The sequence below is a fragment of the Panthera uncia genome (assembly GCF_023721935.1).
Source record: "Panthera uncia isolate 11264 chromosome D3 unlocalized genomic scaffold, Puncia_PCG_1.0 HiC_scaffold_8, whole genome shotgun sequence".
Classification (NCBI taxonomy): Eukaryota; Metazoa; Chordata; class Mammalia; order Carnivora; family Felidae; genus Panthera; species Panthera uncia.
This window is the reverse complement of record NW_026057586.1, coordinates 20,844,566-20,866,246: the sequence shown is the minus strand read 5'-3', so window position 1 is coordinate 20,866,246 and position 21,681 is coordinate 20,844,566. Positions and strand designations below refer to the sequence as shown.

General features: G+C 40.7%; 1 protein-coding gene across 1 annotated transcript in view; it reads right to left on the bottom strand.

Annotated features, from left to right (window-relative positions):
* The window catches only part of MBD2 (methyl-CpG binding domain protein 2), a 69,390-nt gene that overhangs the window by 6,309 nt on the left and 41,400 nt on the right, over nt 1-21,681 (bottom strand). The window contains exons 5-7 of the mRNA XM_049619552.1: nt 7,852-7,942; nt 6,362-6,539; nt 1,550-1,688 (exon numbers count right to left, since the gene is read on the bottom strand). Coding sequence (XP_049475509.1) covers nt 1,562-1,688; nt 6,362-6,539; nt 7,852-7,942 — 396 coding nt within the window. The 3' untranslated portion in view covers nt 1,550-1,561. The remainder of the gene's footprint in view (nt 1-1,549; nt 1,689-6,361; nt 6,540-7,851; nt 7,943-21,681) is intronic.

The following is a 21,681-nucleotide window of genomic DNA, read 5'->3' as shown; positions in this document are numbered from 1 at the left end:
TCCTTGCTGTTTCTTTTCATGGGAACACTTTTATCCCGAACTCTGGCCTACTGCTGCTTGCCCTTGAGGCTCAACATAAATGTCACCTCCTCACAGAGGCTTTGTTGACCCTTCACGCCACATTAGCTCCCCTGCCATCAGCTCCCCCAGTACCTTTGCTTTTCCTTTGTAGCACTGATCACAGTTGGTAATTATGGAATGTGGTGAGCGTCTGGCTAGTACAACTGTATGGCACGTTCCATGAGCAGAGGGACCGTGTGATTGTGGCCACCACTGTGTCTCCAGAACTAGCACCAAAAGCAAGAATGACTAAGCGGGGCCAGGTGTGGGTCCATAGACTGAAAGGGATGGGGGAGGACAGATTCAAAAACATCTAGGAGTTAGAATTCTAACTCACTCTGTTGGTTCTCTCTCTCTTTCTCTCTCTCTCTCTCTCTCTGTCTCCCCACAATGCCTCAGTTTTGGCTTCAAAAGACATAAATAAGTCACTGGCTCATGGGGGACAGAAAGTAAGACAAGGTCTGCCGAAACCAAGCAGGATGGCAGTTGGGAAGCAAGATGCCACATTAACTCCTGGAGCCTGGACGAAAGCCACTTAAAGAGAATATATACCCACCAGGACAGAACCTATGACACTCATGTGAGCTCACGACAGGGTCAAAGTTTGTATGTTGTAAGGTAAATTATTTATTATCCTTTAAAATGTCCTTCTGAGGGGCGCCTGGGTGGCGCAGTCGGTTGAGCGTCCGACTTCAGCCAGGTCACGATCTCGCGGTCCGTGAGTTCGAGCCCCGCGTCGGGCTCTGGGCTGATGGCTCGGAGCCTGGAGCCTGCTTCCGATTCTGTGTCTCCCTCTCTCTCTGCCCCTCCCCCGTTCATGCTCTGTCTCTCTCTGTCCCAAAAATAAATTAAAACGTTGAAAAAAAAAAAAATTTTAAAATGTCCTTCTGAGTCTCTCTGCATCAAGTCTATGCTAGAGAAAACCTACTTTAGGGCCCTAATTTTCAAGAGCGGACAACAGGGGCGCCTGGGTGACTCAGTTCGTTAAGCATCCGACTTCAGCTCAGGTCATGATCTCGTGGTGTGAGTTCCAGCCCCACATCAAGCTCTGTGCTGACAGCTCAGAGCCTGGAGCCTGCTTCAGAGTCTGTTTCCCTCTGTCTCTGCCCCTCCCCTGCTCGTATTCATTCTCCCTCTCCCTCTCTCTCTCGAAAATAAAAAATTAAAAAAAAGGGAGGGGGGAAACAACAGACCCCAGAAAGATAGTGTGGCGGGGATGACCGCTACCTTCACCACCTGCGACCGCTCTCCTTTCTTCCACCTGGCATTACAAGAGGAGGTTAGACTCCTTGCAAGTGGCTTCAGGGCTGTGAGTGTCTTCACATCATTAGGACAAAAGGGTGATTCTTAAACACAGAAGAGGCCTAACGGCGCCTGCTCACCCCTGCGGGGGAGCATCTATACTTTGCTGAGGCAGGCCACAAAGGGCAAAAGCAAGAAAATCAACCATCTTCAGGTGCAAGCCCCTCCCTCTCTGCTCTCAGTTTACCTGATCATATTCTTAGGCTTCATCTCCACTGTCCATTTCGATATCCATTTCTTCCGTATCAGCAGCTCGTGACAAGATGTCTGCCATCAGTGCTTCTTCCAATTTTTTGCGTACTTGTTGTACTCGCTCTTCCTGTTTCCTTTAAAAAAAAAAAAAAAAGTAAAATTGCACTGATGATCTGGCAAGTACTGGAACCATGCAGCTGCTACTACAGTTTATGTTTAGTTTATCAAAATCACGAAAACTCCCGACAGTACATTTCCTTCTCCTTAACTTTGCAAAACTTTCTCCTACACCCACAAAGCCAAATTGCACAGGAGGCGGGCCTTGCCAAAAAGAGGAAACTTCAGACAGGCAGGTATCCCACATCTCGCTGAGAATTCCTGGCAGGAGTGGATTTATTGCAGTGACCTCTTCTTCAATTTCAAAACTTTCAAGTATGTGAAGATTTGGGGCTGTTGCTATAAGGGAGATTAGAAATAACTTGAAAGCAGGGATAAAAGAAAAGTTATATGGGAAATAAAGAAGGGGAAGAGATTTGTTCAACAAAGCACAGAGGAAGATGGAGGAAATGGGGGCACGATGGAGTGCCGCATTCTGTCTTTGTTAGGGGCCAGCCCGTCGGAGCTCTTCCCTGGGTTCCCAGTCCTAGCGACAGCAGGCCATCACAAAGAAGCCAAGACCAAGGAGAAAAGCCGAACAGCATCTCAACTGAGATGAGCTGAGAGGTTAAGACCATGCCGCAAGTTTCTCTGTGTCTTGGGGATTGCAGTGGGACCTCAAAAGTGAAAGTTAATAGCGCCAAGTCATAAAAAGAGGTTCTGAACCATTTGGTGGGAAACAAAGCCCGGGAAGAAAGTCTACTGGTATGTACTTTGTGTCTAGAAGTCAGACTAAATTTCAGAGTAGCTCCGTGACGGTGCAAGAGAGGGATTCCTAAAACAGCTCTCCTGAGCAAAGACGGTAAGTAGCAATTCACATCCAGAACCCAGCGAAGAGGCCACGGCTGCAGAGAGGAGGGGGAACCCTAGGAAGGAAGAGGTTCAGGAAACCCAAGACAGGGAAAGAAGCAGAGCCACAAGTGGAGTGCTGGCCTTGACTCGAGAGCGGGACAAATCGCGTCTTGAGGCCAGAGGAAAGCTGGTTAGGACAGATGTAGACTGGGACATGGAACAGTTCAGTGACAAGTAAGAGACACGACAAGCAATACTGAGGGCTCTACAGTGGGGGCTGGGGGGGGGGTGATTTTTCTCTGTCGATATTGAGGAAAACGAAGTGCAGCACTGCCTCAAACCTGGGCAAGTGGTGGGGCGACATTCTGGAAGAACACGTGAAGCTTCCCTGAGGACGTGCCTCTGGCGTCCTCAGCCAGGTGTAAAGCTGCATGTGCTGTGCTGTATCCCAGCCTGCACGTTTCTTGATCTCCTGAGACTATATCCCAAGTGAGAAGCTAACATAAAACTCTACAGCCACAAAAACTTTAGATGTCCTCTTTACTGCAGTCAAAAAAACAGCACAGAGTTAAAAGGTACAGCCTTCCACTTTATACATGAATTTTCACAAAGAGGAAGGCTGTCACTGAGTTAGCCTCTGCCATGTTAAGAAACTGGAGTTGAACAGATTTTCATGTAGTTGGAGCAGGGTCAAGAAGAAACATTGTTTATTTCTTACATAGTCAGTCTCGCCTTGGGCTCCCTGACTCAAGGTTTATGACAAATGGCATATCAGTCTCATCGGCAATCTCTCACTCCTAGTAACTGAGTATGAGAATCTGCACAAGTGCCCCAGAGTAATCCCATTAGGAAGAAAACAGAGCAAATCTAATGTTTGCCATCGATTCTCTTTTGTCTTGAACGTTCCTTCCCATACTTATGTAAGCTGAAATAAAGCATCTGCATCTGCCCATGGTGGTAGGTAGAATTGCAACAGTCCCTGCCCCTGGAGAGACTCCCTGTGCAGTTCCCTCCCCTTCAGGGAAGGCAGAACTTGTGAATGGGCTGGGATGTCCCTCCGTGATTAGGCTACTGATTAATGGGACCTTGAGTTAATCAAAAGAGATTATCCCAGAGGGCCTGACCTCATAAGAACTTTTAGAAGAGGCTGCGCCCTTTCTGAAAGAAGTTGGGAGAGAAAATGTGGAGGGAACCTCAGGGCAAGGAACTGTGAATAGCCTCACCCCACATCCAACAAGACACCAGGGGCCCCAGTCCTACAACTACAAGAAAATGGATTCTGCAAAAATCACAGGACCTTGAAAGAGGATCTTAGAAGGGAATGCAGTGCAACTGACACTTTGGTTTCCGCCCTGAAAGACCCTGGGCAGAGAATCGACTTGTGTATCAGGCCCAGGCCTCCGGCCTACAGAACTGTGAGCTATAAATGGGTGGTGTTTTAGGCTGCTAAGTTTGTGAGGACTTGTTACTTATATTAAAATAACATCCAAGGATTAAAATGTTATCGAATATGCTGAAAAAAATATATACTTAATGTTTAGATCTTTAAATTTTTTTTTAAGGTTTATTCATTTCTCAGAGACAGAGAGACAGAGCATGAGCGGGGGAGGGGCAGAGAGGGGGAGAGACACAGAATCCGAAGCAGGCTCCAGGCTCTGAGCTGTCTGCACAGAGCCTGATGCGGGGCTCGAACTCATGGACTGCGAGATCATGACCTGAGCCGAAGTCGGACGCTTAACCGACTGAGCCAACCAGGTGCCCCAATGTTTAGATCTTTAACTGAAGGTCTAATATAAACAGAATATTGGCAGGGCACCGGGACAGCTCAGTTGGTTGAGTGTCTTGACTTCGGATCAGGTCATGATCTCACAGTTTGTGAGTTCCAGCCCCATATCGGCTCATTCCTGTCAGTGCGGAGCCTGCTTCAGATCTGTCTCCACCCACTCTCTGCCCCTCCCACCCCCCTCAAAAAAAAAAAAAAAAAAAAAAAAAAAAGCATTAAAAACAATTAAACAGAATATTGGCTGCACAATTAGAGAAAGGGTAATAATTCCATTTGCAATAATTTTGAACCTGTATTAATTCAACAAGAAATGTGTGCATAATAATTTCTGTTATGACAATTAAATCAAATGGATAATTTGTTAAACAAGTTTACCCTAAAAGGAAATCATGGAGATCTGGCTTTGAGATAGTCTGCTCTACTATCAAAAGATCTGCTGTTGAAGGCATCAGCATTCCCATGACATCACCCAGAGGCCCTCAGTCTACGCCCACAGTGACCTGGCAGAATCCCTACTGATTTACCCGGTATTCATTCCAAGACAGGTAAGAACCTGTCTCCCGGGTAATTTCCTTCCTCAAGGGTAAGAATAATCCAAAGGGCAAGTCGCTTCCTCCTCTTGAATTACATTTTGTTTTTCTTAAAAAATAAAGCTGATCAGAGTTGCCTGGGTGGCTCAGTCAGTTAAGCAGCGACTTCGGCTCAGATCATGATCTCACAGTCCGTGAGTTCGAGCCCCACGTCGGGCTCTGTGCTGACAGCTCAGAGCCTGGAGCCTGCTTCAGATTCTGTGTCTCCCTCTCTCTGACCCTCCCCTGTTCATGCTCTGTCTCTCTCTGTCTCAAAAATAAATAAATGTTAAAAAAAAATTTTTAAAAAAATAAAGCTGATCAATTAAATTCCATGCAATCAATGCATGTGAATGCAACTTTGAGTCATTTTACATCTTTGCAAAAGGAACTACTTTAAAACCTAGCAAGTGCTTTACAATTACAAACCTAGGTAGACTCACGCATTTAAAAACATTTTCATGCCACCTTTTCATGGATTTAGAAAAAAAATACAAATATAAACATTTTAAAATTCTATGATTCAAAACTGCCATCTGCTGGTTTTGTCTAGGAATAATACTCTAATAAAACTTTCTGATTTAACATTCAGAGGATAGAAATGGTGAAAGATATGCATTGTCCTATTTTTAAAGAAAATACAGTGCACTACAATCTTATTATAAGACAATGATATTCCAGTTCATAAATCCCATATCACAATTTCTTTCTGCTCTGAATATCTGGAATAGTTTGCTTCTTTTGAGCAATGGTTTGCTCATACATTCTGGGCATTATCAATCTGAATTGTACATTTTCTTTTCACTATTTGCTGCTAAAAACTAACTTGTGGAGCAGTCCTGGAGTAAAAGAGGTTAAGAAATGAAGCTCGTGTCCTCTCTTTACCCCTGGCTCTGTTTTACCACTTTATGCTTTACCCTTTGCTTGATATTTGCCATTTGCTTCTCACCGAGCGTGTGTGTGTGTGTGTGTGTGTGTGTGTGTGTGTGTGTGGCCACCTTAAATCTTTACCTGAAACAAGATGAAGCAGAAATGAATAAATCTCTAAACTAAGCCTAAGAGAGTAAACAGAATCAAGATAAGCAAACTGACCTTTGAAAGCACAAGTCAGCTTAAAGCAGCATGGTTACAATTTGTTTTAAAGAAGACACTGGTTTGCAGACAAACCAGTGCAAAAAGCAATCACAAAAGGCATCACTGAATGAAAGGGGTTCTTTACAGCAGAAAGGCAGAACCCCAAAATGCAAAAGATACTGCAGTAACAATGTGTAGAGAGTACAACTGATGTGTCCTTCAGACATGACCGTGATGATACTTCGAGCTTTTTTCAAGCATGTATTTGTTTTAAATGTCCTATATCACCTTCCATTAGTTTCACAAAAGAGTTATTAAAAAAAAAAAAAAAAGTGTAACTTTCTGATCGATTCGTCACTTAACCAGATGTGCCACAGAAACTAGGAGGCAGTATAAAGATTATCAAATAGGAGTTATATTATAACTGCCTTACCTAATGTCTTCATCTGTGACAATGAAAGCCTTGCAGAGGGGTTGAGATGTGTTCAGCCAAACAGCGGGGTTCTTTTCCACAGCAGGGGAGACCTGCCCTGTGATTGGCGCAGAGCTTGTGTGCAAAGCGCTGGCAACAGCAGATAAAAGGGTCTCGTCATTACTACCTGGACCAACTCCTGCGATCAGAAATACATACTGGTTAAAGGGACTTCCAGATGTGCTAAGCAAATCTTACGTAACCTAAAACAACTGACATTTTTATGCTTGTTTGGGATCATATATTTAAAAGGATGATATCGTATCTACTGAACAGTTATCATATACCAGAGAATTAACATTCCAAAAAAAAAAAGTAACAAAATGGTTGAGCATTTTAATAAAATTTTAACACAACTTCAAAACACATTCTCCAAGGTACTAAACTGTTTAAAGTTGGCTACGTTTCTTCAAGCAGGGTCAATTATTTTAATGAGCTAAATCCCTTCTAAAGTCACATCATATTTGAGTTTCCCTATTAATGCATCCCTCGAGTCCTACAATAGTTACTCCTGTAGGTTTCAATATTGATTTCTGGCAATATCTCAAACACTTTCCTTTTATTTGGGACTTCACAGGAAAAGCCAACACAAGCATGCTGTACCTGCAGCTCTCACATCCTTTTCAAATACCTCACAAAATATCCAAGTTAACCAATTAATAACCAATAATAACCAATTAATATTAACCAATTAATAATTGCACACCATGACTACCTACACTACCTACACCGTGACTGGCACCAGGACCACATTTAAATGCACTGCTTGAAGTCCTAAACTTATGAAACCAGTGAAAGCAATAATTTCCAAGAAAAGAGAGGGATGCGATAATGTTCTAGCCATGAATTATGACAATTTTTGAGCAACCCACACTAGATCAACATTTGGAAGCTGAAGTTCTAGTACTTGAAAAATAACGCTCCTCTGGAATGGAACTAACATGGGATATGACAGGCACACTAGTTAACTGATTTCTATACCCCGCAGACCCCACTTGCTGCTGTTACTGGGCCAAAGTGCCTCAGTTCCCACTGCTACATGCAGCAGCAGTCTGTGCAGGGAGAGACAGAAGAGTTATTAGCTGTTCTTCTGATAAGAGGAAGAGTGAAAGAGCAAGCATTGAAGCCAGATGCTGCTTTGAGCAGGAAGCCTGAGAAATTCTGCCACTCGGCTGCATTTGGGTCTAAAAGCAGCACATGGGTCGGTTTATATGGTGAACCTAACCTAAAGCCAAAATTTTTACACAGAAAAAAATCGGAAACATCCCTGCAACACACAAGCTCTTCAAGTACATTCTCCCTGGGTTTACACCAACACAAGAGGGACATCATCCAGAAAGGCACACAATCCCCCAAAGTAAAGACCCTGTCTCAATCATTTCTGACTCCCACAGCATCTAACACAGAGCCTGGCACATAGTAGGTACTGCTCAACTGAATTTGGATAATACCTTGAAGACCTTTAGGTAGTTCCATGGTTTTTATAATTTGTTCTGTTACATCTGATGCACTAAGTCCTTGTAGCCTCTTCTCCCAGAAAAGCTGTAAGGCAAAACATCACTGTTAATAGACATTCTTGGACCAAGAAAGTAGCGCATCGATGCCGCTGAATGATGAAACTGAAATCATTTCAAGAGTTTCCTAATTTCCCCACTTTTGTCCTTACATGTACTAAATGATATTCCAAATATGAATTATTTCAACATGTCATAATTCTTTAAAATGATATTAATCAAAATTTTCTTATTTATGCAATCTATTCACTTTTTACAGTATTATAGATTTTTATATGCTATATATTATATATAGTACTTCATAAGGTAACTTCCAAAGAATGTAACTTGAATTATTAAAGATTTCATTTGGTATGAAAATTTAATGTTATAATTTATCAGGGAAAGAAAACAAATTATATTATAAATACCCCTTTATTCAGTATCATTAGGGGAAGAGCTCCTCCACCTGTGTGATTCTTCCCCAAAACTGAAGTTTAGTATTTAAGGGGTCAAGAGCCAGTTTTTATGAAAACTTTTCTAAAATGTTTTGTATACTTCCTTGCTTTTTGAGCAGGGTGTCACGTTCATGGGTGACTTTCTCCCTGTTGCAGAGAGCCCAGATCACCTGAGTCACTTAGTGGCCCCATGCCATCATTCTGGACATGAGTCAGCACACTGAAGGCTCCTCATACTCTATGGGGCCACTGAGGTATGCAATTGCTTATTCAAACACTAAATGGTCCAAGACAGTTCTGCTGTTTGGTTTTCATATCCTTTCTGTACTTCATTTTCTCTCCTAGTTAGCTATTACTTCTCAATAATGTCATTCATTTGTTCAACATGTATTTACTGAGCTCCAACTACGTGCTGCCCCGTGGATGCATCAGTAGATGAGATACACTGGGTCTCTGTCCTCAAGACTTATCTCTTTTCTAGTCTGTTTCTTATTCACTGTAGCCAAAAAAAACAAAACAAAACAAAAAACAGATAAAGGAATTCCTTAGTCTGTATATTTGTCTTTAATCCCAGATACCTGGGGCTTGTCAAAAGTAGGTACTGAAAAAACACTGGTACTAAAAAAAATATTGAATGCCTGAATATGGGAATAAAGGACTCAGAATGAGGATCCTGAGGGGCACACAAACCCAAGTTGAAACCCCAGTTCTAGATGTCTAAACCTTCAACTGCCTCTTCTGTAAAACGTGACAGTAATGAGAACCATGTAAGATTAATGTGGGGATTAAACAGGGCAATGTATGTAAAGTACCTGTCATGGGGCGTCGGCACAAGGTTTATCATATTTACTTTTAGCAAATTTTGACCACTCTGAGGGCTTATATTCTGACTTCTAGATATATGAGAAGTATCAGGTAACTGCCCTCCAGACAAATGCAAGATACAATAAAAATCTCTTTATGGCAGAAGAGTTATACGCTGGATCTCTAATAACCTCACTGCTAGCACCAAGAGTAACCTGCAATAGAATGCTTCACTCTCCTCTGAAGACGGCTGGTATATGGTAACAACTCCTTACATCTCCCTATAAATTATGTCATCAGCAGAATATGTGGTCAACGTATATGAGGACATGAATGCATTAATTATCATGGGTGAAAAATAGTTAGGTGAAGGTAATAATTGATAAATGTGATAAATGTCCCAAAAAAACCCCACCTGCTATTCTCTTTTTGTGGGAAATAATATTATCTATGCATTGATTATCACAACTATGGGAAGAAAAAAAAAAAAAAACAAGGAAAACAAAAGCCAGTCAATTCCTAATGAAAAAGGAAAAGTATTCAGAGGAATCAATGAGTATGATATTAGCAAGCACCTTTAAAATAAAATAACTTAATTTGCAAAATAAATCAACACTACCAAAAAACAAAGTATAGGTATTATGTACAGATATGATTACTAATATTTTACATACTAACATTTTACATAAAATTCCATTGCTAGATATCAAAAGTTCAATTTTTTTACATTCTATAATTTTTAATTCTTAATTTTTAAATTCCTATTAACTGAAAGGAAAACGATATAAACTTTAGAAAGGAAAGTCTTGCAAAATAAACCTTGGACTGAGAAACGAAGTGTATGGATCTGGATTACAAGTCCTGGTATCACCACATGCCATCTCACAGCCCTCAACTAAGTCTGAAGTTGAATATGATATGCACCGATGACCTCTGTATAAATGAAATGCTTATGCCATGAAAATGGAGGCACATGGATTTACGTAGGTGGATGTGTGTAGGTGACTGTGTATTTCTGCCCCCACTCGCGCTCCCCAGAGGAGGTGGGGGATATGGGAGAAGGAAAAAAAGGCTGGTTTGATAAAACAAAACATACACTGGGTGTAGGTCACCACTGCCCTGCGCTCCATCCTTTCCACCACTCATTCAACACTATCAGCTCACCTAATTTTTGAGAGAACTGAAACAGTCTTCATGAGATAAATGTCTGTTTACAAATCTGTATGTTCCTGGGGCGCCTAGGTGGCTCAATCGGTTGAGCAACCGACTTCGGCTCAGGTCATGATATCACAGTTTGTGGGTTCGAGCCCCGCATCAGGCTCTGTGGTGACAGCTCAGAGCCTGGAGCCTGCTTCTGATTCTGTGTCTCCCTCTCTCTATGCCCCTCCCCCACTCATGCTCTGTCTCTCTCTGTCTCAGAAATAAACAAACATTAAAATAAAAAAACTTACAAATCTTTATGTTCCTAACTCATGTTCCCTACATTAATTTTCTCAGGCCCCTACCTGTTTTGTTTGTTTGTTTTAGGGTTGGGAACTTCTTTACATTTGAAAATATTTCTTAAAATGACATAGGCATCATGCTAAGTGAAAGAAGCTAGTCATTTACATGCTGTGCGATTCAATTCATAGGACATTCTGAGGAAAAAAAACCTATAGGGAGGTTGCCAGGGATTAGGGGTGGAGGGAGGGTCTGACTACAAAGGGTCAGCACAAGGGAATTCTTTGGGTACTGGAATTGTACCCTCTGTTTTTATCCAGCTGCTAGAATTACCACTTTCTTTACTTTTCAAGCCAGTTCCTCAAGGAATGACTGATACGTACTACCTCCATCCCCCATTTCCACTTGACTACCCCCATCCCATTCCCCATGAATTTTCACCAGATTTAGTCTTGGAGGCAGTCAGCTCCTGTCACCAAATTCAACGACCTCTTCTCTTTCTCTCTGGTCATTTTATAACCCTGCATGTGCTGTGGAGAGGTACAGCAAACGGAGAAATCTTCCTCTGCCTAACTTTAAAATTTTCTGATCTGCTCATTTATGAATGCTATGTTTTCATGAGGTGACAAATTGTGGCCATCTGGAGTTCTTATTACATTACTTCTCCAGCTATTAGAAGGCTAAAGGCAAAAACACTGAAATGATGAGTCTCCTTAAATGTGTAAGGAGTCTCCCTCTGTGACAGCGGTCCCGTCTCTTCCACCACACCTTCATAAGCACTATTGCTTTCATGAATCCTAACCTACCCACTGAAAATCTGATGTCACCTGCCAAATCAATGCTATTCTCAGTGTAACCTTGTTGCCTGAGGCCAAATAATCAGTGTAATACTTTTAAGGAGCAGTGATTTAATATTTGGAGAAACTCCCAAAATGTGCTATCACCCTCAGTTATTATATCCCTTTCTAAGTCTCCACTACTTAGACCCTCCAGGTGCCTCTAACACCTTTTCTTTATCACCCTCCAGCATATAAGAAAACTGGAGAGAGCCCATGTGTGCATGATGTCATATGGCCAACAGTCTGGGCAATGCCTGATCCAGTAGACTGGCCGATGGAGAAGCGAGACTGGGGATTAAAAGTCATCTAAAACCACAAAAGTGTCTAAAATGTCAGCGACAGGGGCAGTGCAGCTTTGGAGGAACTCCCTCCCCGGAAAATGGAGTTCACGTCCACAGCTTTGTTCCTCACATGAAGATGCATGTAAGTCTATCTTGGAGTCCCAGGGGACAAACAGGATCATGTTATGAAAGCTGTTCCTTTAGTGAGATGATCGAATCTGTTTTCTGAAAGTAAACCAACCCAGAATACAACTGCAGCATTTTCTTTTCTTAATTGCTGTGGATTTAACTGGGACTTTGGGAAATTTGTTCAACTGGCCTTACAGAGGATATCCAAAAGAGAGGATGAGGAAGAAACTGGGATAGCAAAGCAGCTCCCCACAACCACACACAAACACACCATCCCTATTCTGATGCAGTAGGAACTCAGGCTAGTCATGTTTATTAGTACTGTCCTCTATCACTCTGAACTTGATCATGTGTACAATGAAGGAATCTGTGCTCTTCTGGGGAAGTCAGAACAAGACGGTTTACCGGAAAAAAGTAATTAGAGGATCTCTCCAGATTCAACAAATATTCTTTTAGCGCCCATTATACACAAAGTATTTTGTCAGGTACTGAGGATAGTTATTAGGATAACTGGTAATCACTGCCCTCCAGGAGCTTACTGCTTGTTGGGAAACGAGCAAAACTCTACAAGATAGACTGTGATACCCGCAACAAAGAAGATACGAAATGAACTTCAATTTGGGAAAATCCAGGAAGGCTTTTAGAAAGAGGTAGCTCTTGATTTAAAAAAAAGAAAAAAATGTGTAAGAATTCTACACAGGAGGAAAGACTACTCCAAACAAGGAAATCACTTAAGCAAAGGCAAGGAGGTGAGACAGGGAGTATAGGTCACTATTTCTAAGTGTTCTCATACAGAAGAATAACCAGAGTGGCTTGTTTTAAATCTATATTCCAAGGTCTCAGCCCTAAAGATTCTGTTCAGTAGGTCTGGGGTTATAGGGCTTGCTTGGTTTTCTTTCTTTCTCTCTCCTCTCTTTCTTTCCTTTCTTTCTTTCTTTCTTTCTCTCTCTCTCTCTCTCTCTCTCTCTCTCTCTTTCTCTCTCTCTTTCTTTCTTTCTTTTACAAGTGTCTTAGGTGATTTTGATGCAGGTCCAGGGATCTCAGTTTGAGAAAAGCTGGTTTGGTCTGTGTTGAAAGAATGGTGGTACACACATAACGCTGGTGTATACTGACCACCAAGATCTCCGAGTTTTATTCCTGATTATACCAGAAAGTAAAAAATATATTATTCTATTCTGTTCTTGCGGAGGACTGGAGGAAGATATTTGCCTTCCTCTTTTCCATTGTAGGAAGACATGTGTCAACGTATATTTAAGAGTATACCAAATTGTTCAGGTGTAAATAGGGAAAGGGCTGACCTAAAGTTCTTTTGGTGCCCAGTCATATTCTCTTGGTGGAATAAGAGGAGGAGAAAGAGGAGACGACAACTACCACTTATCCACCAAGCCCTTTCCACAGGCCTGGCACTGCGCTCAGAGCTTTATGTGCAGAAATCCTATGAATTTTTCCTACAGCATTTTGAAGAAGACATTATTAGTCCCATGTACAGTCACTTACCAAAAGTTATGGAACTAGTCAGTGGTGCAGCTGGAACTGAAACTCAAGTCACGATGATTAAACAGCCCTGATCTTAACAATAAAAGCTCTGGAAGAGCATTTCCATACTTGGCTCTGTGTTAGATCATAAGGTAACAGGCCTCAGACCCTTCCATTCATGAAATCAAAGGCTGACAAAAGTTCAATACGTATGAAGAGACGTATCAAGTTGCTCTTAGTTCATCTGCCTGTTAAGTCATACTGGGTAAGTCGTCAATTGCAGGCAATCTGTGCTGATGCCTGCCCCCTCCTCATGCAGAATTAAGAGGCCCACACTTGTACTAGATTTAGACTAAAGCCAGCATAGGGTTTTAAGAAGATATCAAATCATAATTCAGTGTAGCTTATATGATAAAAACCAAAGAATTGATATAATATATATTCTCTGAAAATGAGCTTTCTTAGAATTAATTGCAAGTATCAACCCCATTGAGTATCAAATTTTTATTTGGTAAATAGAAATTAAAGTCTGAGAACCCCTACTCCAAGAAAACATTTTCAGGTAAATCCCACTAACAATAGAGTGGTAACAGGTATTTCATAAAACAGGAGAGAGGGTGTGATTTACTATAAGCATACATAACAGAAGGCTTTTGAATTTCTTCTATAAGAACACTGTTTTAGGTTCATTATATTAATATCTATTTCTCATGAAACACTGAAAAGCATGTAGATCAAATATACCACTATTATTTTCATCCACCACTGTATTTAATTTGAAAAACACTGATGTGTCTGTGTCATGTTCATAAAAAATTCACTGACAAAAAGAAATCGACCTTCTATTTATACTCATAACATCAACTTGACAACTTGACAGTCAAGTCAGAGGGCAGAAGATTTAACTTCTGAGTAGCAGAGTGAATGTCAGTGGGCTTGTGTTCAAACCCTTACTTTGTCATTTACTAGCTTTCCAAAGTTAAACCACTCAACCTGTCTCAGTATCAGTTTCCAACTCTATGGAAAAGGACAATAAAAAACAATCTCAAAGGGTTATAGAAACTAAATGAGGAGGTTTCACAAACACCTGAACGTCCTAGTACAGAGCAAGTATCATTTTCCCACATTTTTCCCACAAGTCTTTCAGCACACTGATCATACATACAGTGGCATTCAATAAGCAGTTGGTCATCTTATTCCAATTAACAAATATAAACAGATCAGAAATTAATCAACTCTGAAAGGTGAGTATTCATACATGAACACTGAGCACATGCACATGAATCTGCCCTTCCCTCCCAGATTTTCAGCTGGGGTTTTCTTGCTACAAAAATCTTAAAACTCCTCCTTTTCCTCTTCTCATCCAAGCCAGATTGCCTCTCACTTAGACCAAAGCTGGTTGGGAGAGCTCTGGTGAGCCAGACCAGCCACATTATTTGCAGGACCCAGTACAAAATGAAACTCTGAGGTCCCTTGTATTAAGGGACCTTAATGTACAAAAAGTATTAAGAATTTCACGATAGCAACAAGGCTAAACCCATGCAGTACAAAAGAGCCTTCCCTTAACCCCTTGTTAAAATAACCCAAGGATCTTTCATCCCTCCTGCCACTCCTCATTTGGAGGACCATGAAAGGATCACTGCCAAGGCTCCTCCCAGTTGAGCAGTAGGAGTGAAGAAGGAGGGAAGCCCAGGCAGTGAAGAAACCACATTGGGGAAGAACGGACAGAGCCTCGAGAAGGATCACAATTTCGTTCTATTTAAAGTCCAGCAAATAACATGGGTAGCTTTTAATTAAGATTTCCTGAAACTGTAATTTTCTTGTTATTTTTACTCCATCTATTTCCATGTTGTGATGATACTAAAGCCCTTAGAAAAACCTCAAAAGGTCTCTGAGCTTATTTCAAGAATAGAAGGTAGGAGAGAATCAGGGAACCCAGACTACATTTCTGTCCTGCCATTAAGCAAGAAGAGAAAGGGGGGGGGGGGGGGGCTTGAAGCAGGAACAATGGTTTAAAGTAGTGTCTCAGTCTTGGCCGTATTAACATTTTGGGTTGAATAATTCTTTGTTGTGGATGTTCAACAGCATCCCTGGCCTATATCTGCTATATACCAGCAGCACCACCCCAGCTGTGACAACCAAAGGTGTCTCTACACATTGCCAAATTTCCCTGAGTACGGGGAGGTGGGGAGGTGGGGAGGTGGGGAGGTGGGGAGGCGGGGGGAGGGGAGACGGTACAAAACCGGATCTGGTTGAGAACCTCTAGTCCAGACAAAGACAAGGAGGGCAGGGTGGGAGGCTTACAATGCGAGGGGCCCAAACCTCCTAGCTGCACAGAAAGAAGAGCCCTCCAGTGGCACATGCTATGACTGCAGTCAGCTCCTTTCTCAACTTCCAAGAGTCCCAGCTTCTCACTCCTGGACCTTGTAAGAACCACCCTACATGGCCTAGAGCTTGGTGCGTCTTTTGTCACTGCCAGATGAGGGTGCGAGTAAGATAAAGCAGAAGTGGGAGAAACCTTTCTTAAGAGGTGAAATTTAAGGCTCTTCAAGATAGAAACATGGTTATAAACAGGGATTATTTTTAATAATTCAGACACACCTAAGATTAAATGGTCTTTATAGGCTGGTCTGGGATGTTAGAACCATTTAGAATATATGATTTCTGCTGGACGATGTTAGAGTTCCAAACAACCGAAACATGACACTTTACATCCCAACTCGTAAGTTAGATAGAGTCTGCCCGTACAGATTTTAGAAGGAGTTCTCTGCTATTACCAAAGGATAAGAGACCATATGCACGTGCAACTCTGCCACTGACTACAGAGAAAGGCACATCTCTGTTCAGAATGATTTTAGGTATTCAAGTATAGATAAAGCAACAAAACAGAATGAAAGGTTGATCTTGACCATGTTAATTTCCATAAGATCTTTATGGGTAGCTATAGGTAGGGCTGGGCAATTCTAAACTAAAAGCCATCTCCCCACAATGAGCCACACAAAAACTTATAACTGATTTTAGCCCTCACATACTGTTTCAAAATGCATCCTCCCTTAACTTTTGAAATTGTATATCCACTAAAAAAATAAACAAATTGATTATATAGAAACACACTGAAATTTCAATAATGAAACTAAGTTCAACTAAAACTCCCATATATCTGAACTATTTCTCATTGTGTATTTTAAATATATACCACAAGCTGAACGTTAGTTCCCATGCCGAGAAGCTGTAACAGACTCTGTGCCAAGCTTAAGAGCCCTTCCACAGTAGATCCCCTCTAAGCCATTTACCCTCCTTGACTTTTCTCCTGTCTCAGAGGAGTAAGCACCCTGCTACCTTTCTAAGATTATCCCTACACAGGGCTCTTGGTCTTACCTTCTGCCTTCTCCTGACCTTGCCCCATCAATTTGCCCAACTTCTCCTCCCACATTTTCCATTTTCCCTCTTCCTCTCCTTGGGCTTCTTCTGAAGAGACAGATACACTCCAACACTGATAACCTAAAAATGTCCTTGTGCACACTTCTCCCTCAGACCAGCTCCAACTTCCTCTTTCTACTAGGAGGGAAACTTTCCCTCTGATTTCTCCACCTTCCATCCATTCTCTTCCTTCTAGACTCTACTCCTATTTTTATGTTAACAATGACCTGCCCAAGGTCAGTAGCCTTGTAGTTACCAAATCCAATTCCTAATTCAAGCCTCTTTTACCCTGCTTCACTGTTGAATCGCTTGCTGCAGAAGACTTACGAAACTCTGCCTTCTATGATGGTTCTCTTTACATTTCTGTATTTTCTATTACTATTAAGCAACAAATTAAAATTTCTAATGGTAATAGTCAAAGAAATAAGACTATGAGCATTTTTTTCATAACAAAAACAAATCTTTAAAGTACATAAATGTGATAGATACACCTTGTAAAGTGTCTGAGGACAAGTGGCGCCTGGGTAGCTCGGTCTGTTAAGTCTCTGACTTCGGCTCAGGGCATGATCTCATGGTTTGTGAGTTTGCATCTGAGAGCCTGGAGCCTTCTTCGGATTCTGTGTCTCCCTCGCTCTCTGCCCCTCCCCCACTTGCGCTGTCTCTCTCTCTCTCTCTCTCTCAAAAGTAAATAAACATTAAAAATAAATAAATAAGTAAAATGTCTGAGGACCAAAGTGCTAATACTTTGTAAAACAGAAGAACCAAAAAAATGACCTTCAACATCTCACCATTTTAAAGAGTGTTAATCTGCAGAATCTTTCTCTCTATCAAGAGCATGATGTTAGACACAGAGTTGGCACTCAAATGTTTTAGGGATGAATTTGTCGCTAAGTAGGAGTACATGGTAACAGAAAGACACTGGTTTGAGAGTTGAATGTTTTAGTCCTGACTCAACTATTAAACAGATGTGCTGTCTTAGGCAAGTCACTTAACCTCTTTGGATGTATTTTCCCTAGTAAAATAGAATTACCAGTAACAGTCTTAACCATCTCAGAAGGTCATCAAAACACTGATGATACATGAGTAAATTCTTTGAAAATATAAAATATTTATTGAATTTTTCATTTTCTAATGTTAGGATTTCATAAATTCAATGAATATTTGATTCACTTTTCTAAGGCTTTTGCTAACTCTAATCAAAGAACAAAGGACCTTGTCATGTATTTGTAGACTAAAGCAAATCCCAGAAAATGTGCACTTTATATTCACTGACTCATGAAAAGCTAAATATGCAAGACACTGGGTTAGGGCTATACAGAAGAATGATGTTTCCTGCCCAGAAGGAATTCACTGGCCAGTTTATAAAGTGCTCTATTTCAAATCAACCCCATATGATATCTGAGTTGTCTAGTTCTGGTCAGCAAAAACAACTTAACTTAAATATCATGGCCTGCAAACATCAAAAGCCAAATCCAAGCTACCTTCTTATTTTGTGAGAGTGGCCCAGGAAGAAAGGGTAAGACCATGACCAGAAAATTACTATGTAAATCAAGGAAAAGCTCGATTCGTGTGGCTGTGTAAAAGATAACCATTTGGGCTCAAGAGGCTGGAAAAATGAAGCAAATAGCAAAACTCAGAGTTGAGGGGGATGCAGGTGTGGTACATCTGCTGTAGCCCCTTGTCCAAATTTTGTCAGGAGTGCTATCGAGCTTACACAAGGTGGGCATGTAATGCTTGTCAAAATATTATGAAGTCTTAGACTACTAAATCTGAAAATTATGAAATGCACAAATTCCTAGAAAAACATATTCTCAAAACTGATACAAGAAGAAATGAAAATGTGAATATTTATCCATGTACCTATCAAATAAATTGAATCTGTAATTTCAAGCTTTCCTATTTAAAAAAAAAAAAAAAAAAAAAAGGCTGAGATCCCTCACAATTAATTCTTCCAAACATATAAAGAAAAGTACCAATTTTATACAAACTCTTCCAGGGAAGGTTAAAAGAAGGATCACCTCCCAGCTTATTTTATAAAGCCAGCAAAACCTTGATACCGAAGACTGAAAAGAAAATTATGAGAAAACACAAGCCAATCTCTCTAATGAATATAAATGCAAAAAATTCTAACCCACATAACAACAAATCTAAACAGCAATAACAATGATAGTACATCATGACCATATTTAGCTTAATCCAGAAATTCAAGGCTTGTGTAACATTCAAAAAAACCTCAACCAATGCAATCCACCACATAAACTAATTACCATAATTCATGATATTAACAGAAAAGAATAAAAACCATTTCAGCACTTAACTAGATAGAGAAAAGAATTTGATAAAATTCAATACCCATTTATGAAAGATAGCCTCAGTAAACTAGGAATAGAAGTGAATTTCCTTAATCTGACAAAGGGTATTTACCAAAAACAACCCTACAGCAAGTATACTTAATGGAGAAACATTAAAAACATTCCCTGGTAACACAATGAGACAGGGATACGTGTTATCACTCTTATTCAAGATCATATTGGAAGTCCTAGCCAGTGAAATAAGACAAAAAACAAACAAACAAACAAACAAATGTTTAAGGGTCAGCAGGGAATAAATAAAACTCTCATTTGCAGATGACCATGTTTGTTCATGTACAAAGTTGAAGAGACTCGTTGATTACTTAATAAGTGAATTTAGAAAGATAAATCAGTACAATTTGCAAAATCAGCTTATTTCTACATATTAGCAACAGACAACTAGAAAATTAAAGAAATTAACATAATCACTTAGAGTAGTATCAAAATACACCAAATATCTAGAAATCATTTAAAAATATGTAAGATCTGGGGCGCCTGGGGAGCTCAGTCGGTTAAGCATCCGACTTCGGCTCAGGTCATGATCTCACAGTTCGTGAGTTCGAGTCCCATGCCGGGCTCTGTGCTGACAGCTCGGAGCCCAGAGACTGCTTAGGATTCTGTGTCTCCCTCTCTCTCTGCCCCTCCCCTGCTGGTACCCTGTCTCTCAAAAATAGATACACGTTAAAAAAAAAAAAAAAAGACTGGACAAGGTAAGTCTAAAACGTATGTAGAAATGCAACGAGCCAAAACTAACCAAGATAATCCTGAACCAAGACTAACAAAGCTGGAAATGCATATGACCAAGTATCAAGAATTCTTATGAAACTATAATAATGACGACAGTAAGCTACTGGAAAAGAAAAGACAGACCAATGAAAAAGAACTGAGTGTAGAAATTGACTCATATGTACACAGACCAAAAATAGAACTGGGAGTCCAAAAACTTTCATAAGACTTTTACACATTTGCATTTCGACAATGCAGACCAATGAAAAATAATGGACTTTTCAGTCAATGATGCTGGGTCAAACCAGACTGCATCCAAGCAGAATAAAGTTATTTCTAACGTGCAGATTCTCAAAACCTTTACCTCCCTCTATATTTTATGAGAAAGGTACTGGAGGATTAGTTACAGCAGAAGGTATATATTAAGACAGAGGAAGACAGAAATCCAGAAAATTCCAACGCAGAAGTGCAGCAAAGGAAATCCCTGGAGCTGCAGCTACATGGCAGGACCAGAGAACAAATTCAGCCCAAGTGGGGTAGAGGGGACTCAGGAAAAACACAGCAAGGAATGCCATGGATTTCAGCATAAGAAAAATATGATTGATGGGCATGTGGCAGAAGTACTGATGCATTAGAGACGATGAACTATAAAGAAACCTAGCATACAATTCTTAAGATTAACAACAACAAATTATGAAAGCGTTCAGATGATGACTGGGCATTATCTGCCCTACCCATGAATATTTCCAGTCATAATAATGTAAACCCTGACTATTTGACCTATTTAACTAAAAACATGATACACTATGTTGGGAACACGAGAGCAGAGAGAGAGAACTAGGTACTCATCTACCACCATGAGCTACCCGCCTCAATTATTTCCGTATTCCTGTCAGTGACAACATTCTCCCAGTTACCTAAATTCTGAGACTTTTTTTTTTAATTTTTTATTTTACTTTTGAAAGAGAGAAAGAGAGAGAAAGAGAGAGCAAGTGGGGGAGGGGCAGAGAGAGAGAGACAGACAGACAGACACACAGAATCTGAAGCAGGCTCCAGGCTCCGAGCCGTCAGCACAGAGCCCGACGCGGGGCTCAAACCCACAAACAGTGAGATCATGACCTGAGCCCAAGTAGATGCCCAACCGACTGAGCCACCCAGGCGCCCCTCTGAGACTCTTCTCACAAGCACCGCTGAACAGTCAACAAATTTCATCCATTACTTTATGACCAGCATGAAGCAGATCTTATCATTTGTGCCCTAATTTCCTATAGCTTCTTGGTGTTTTCCTAGCCTTAAGTCATTCTTTATATTACATACAATAACCAAATTAAGACCTCTGTCTAGAATGTTCTCCTCCATACTTCTCTGCTTTTGAAGACCATATATTATGTGTTTTTTTTCACTGCACTTATCATACCATGGTACATTATGTACATATTTGTCTGTCTCTCTTCCTATTACAGTAGAAGGTAAGATCCATGAGATCAGGGGCTGTTATTTTGTCCACTCAAGTATCCCTACTACTTGGGTAAGGGCCTGGCACAGGTTGAAGGCTCAAATAAAGATTTTTTAATTAAAAAAAATTCTCTAATTAATTCATTGAGTCAACAAATGCATATTAAACACTGACATAATGGAGATATTGTGGATAAAGTGATGAGTAACTAATACAGTTAGATCAGAAAAGGAGAAGGGAGAGATGCTAAGGAGGATCTCTAAACCCAGACTTGATCAGTTAGAGGTTTTCGGAACAGGTAAAGTGGTATCTAAGTTCACACTTGAGGGAGGAGTAGAATATAGATAATTAAATGTAGGAAAGAAAGCAGGATGAAATATGACCAGGGGATGCAGGGGCAGGAGGCGG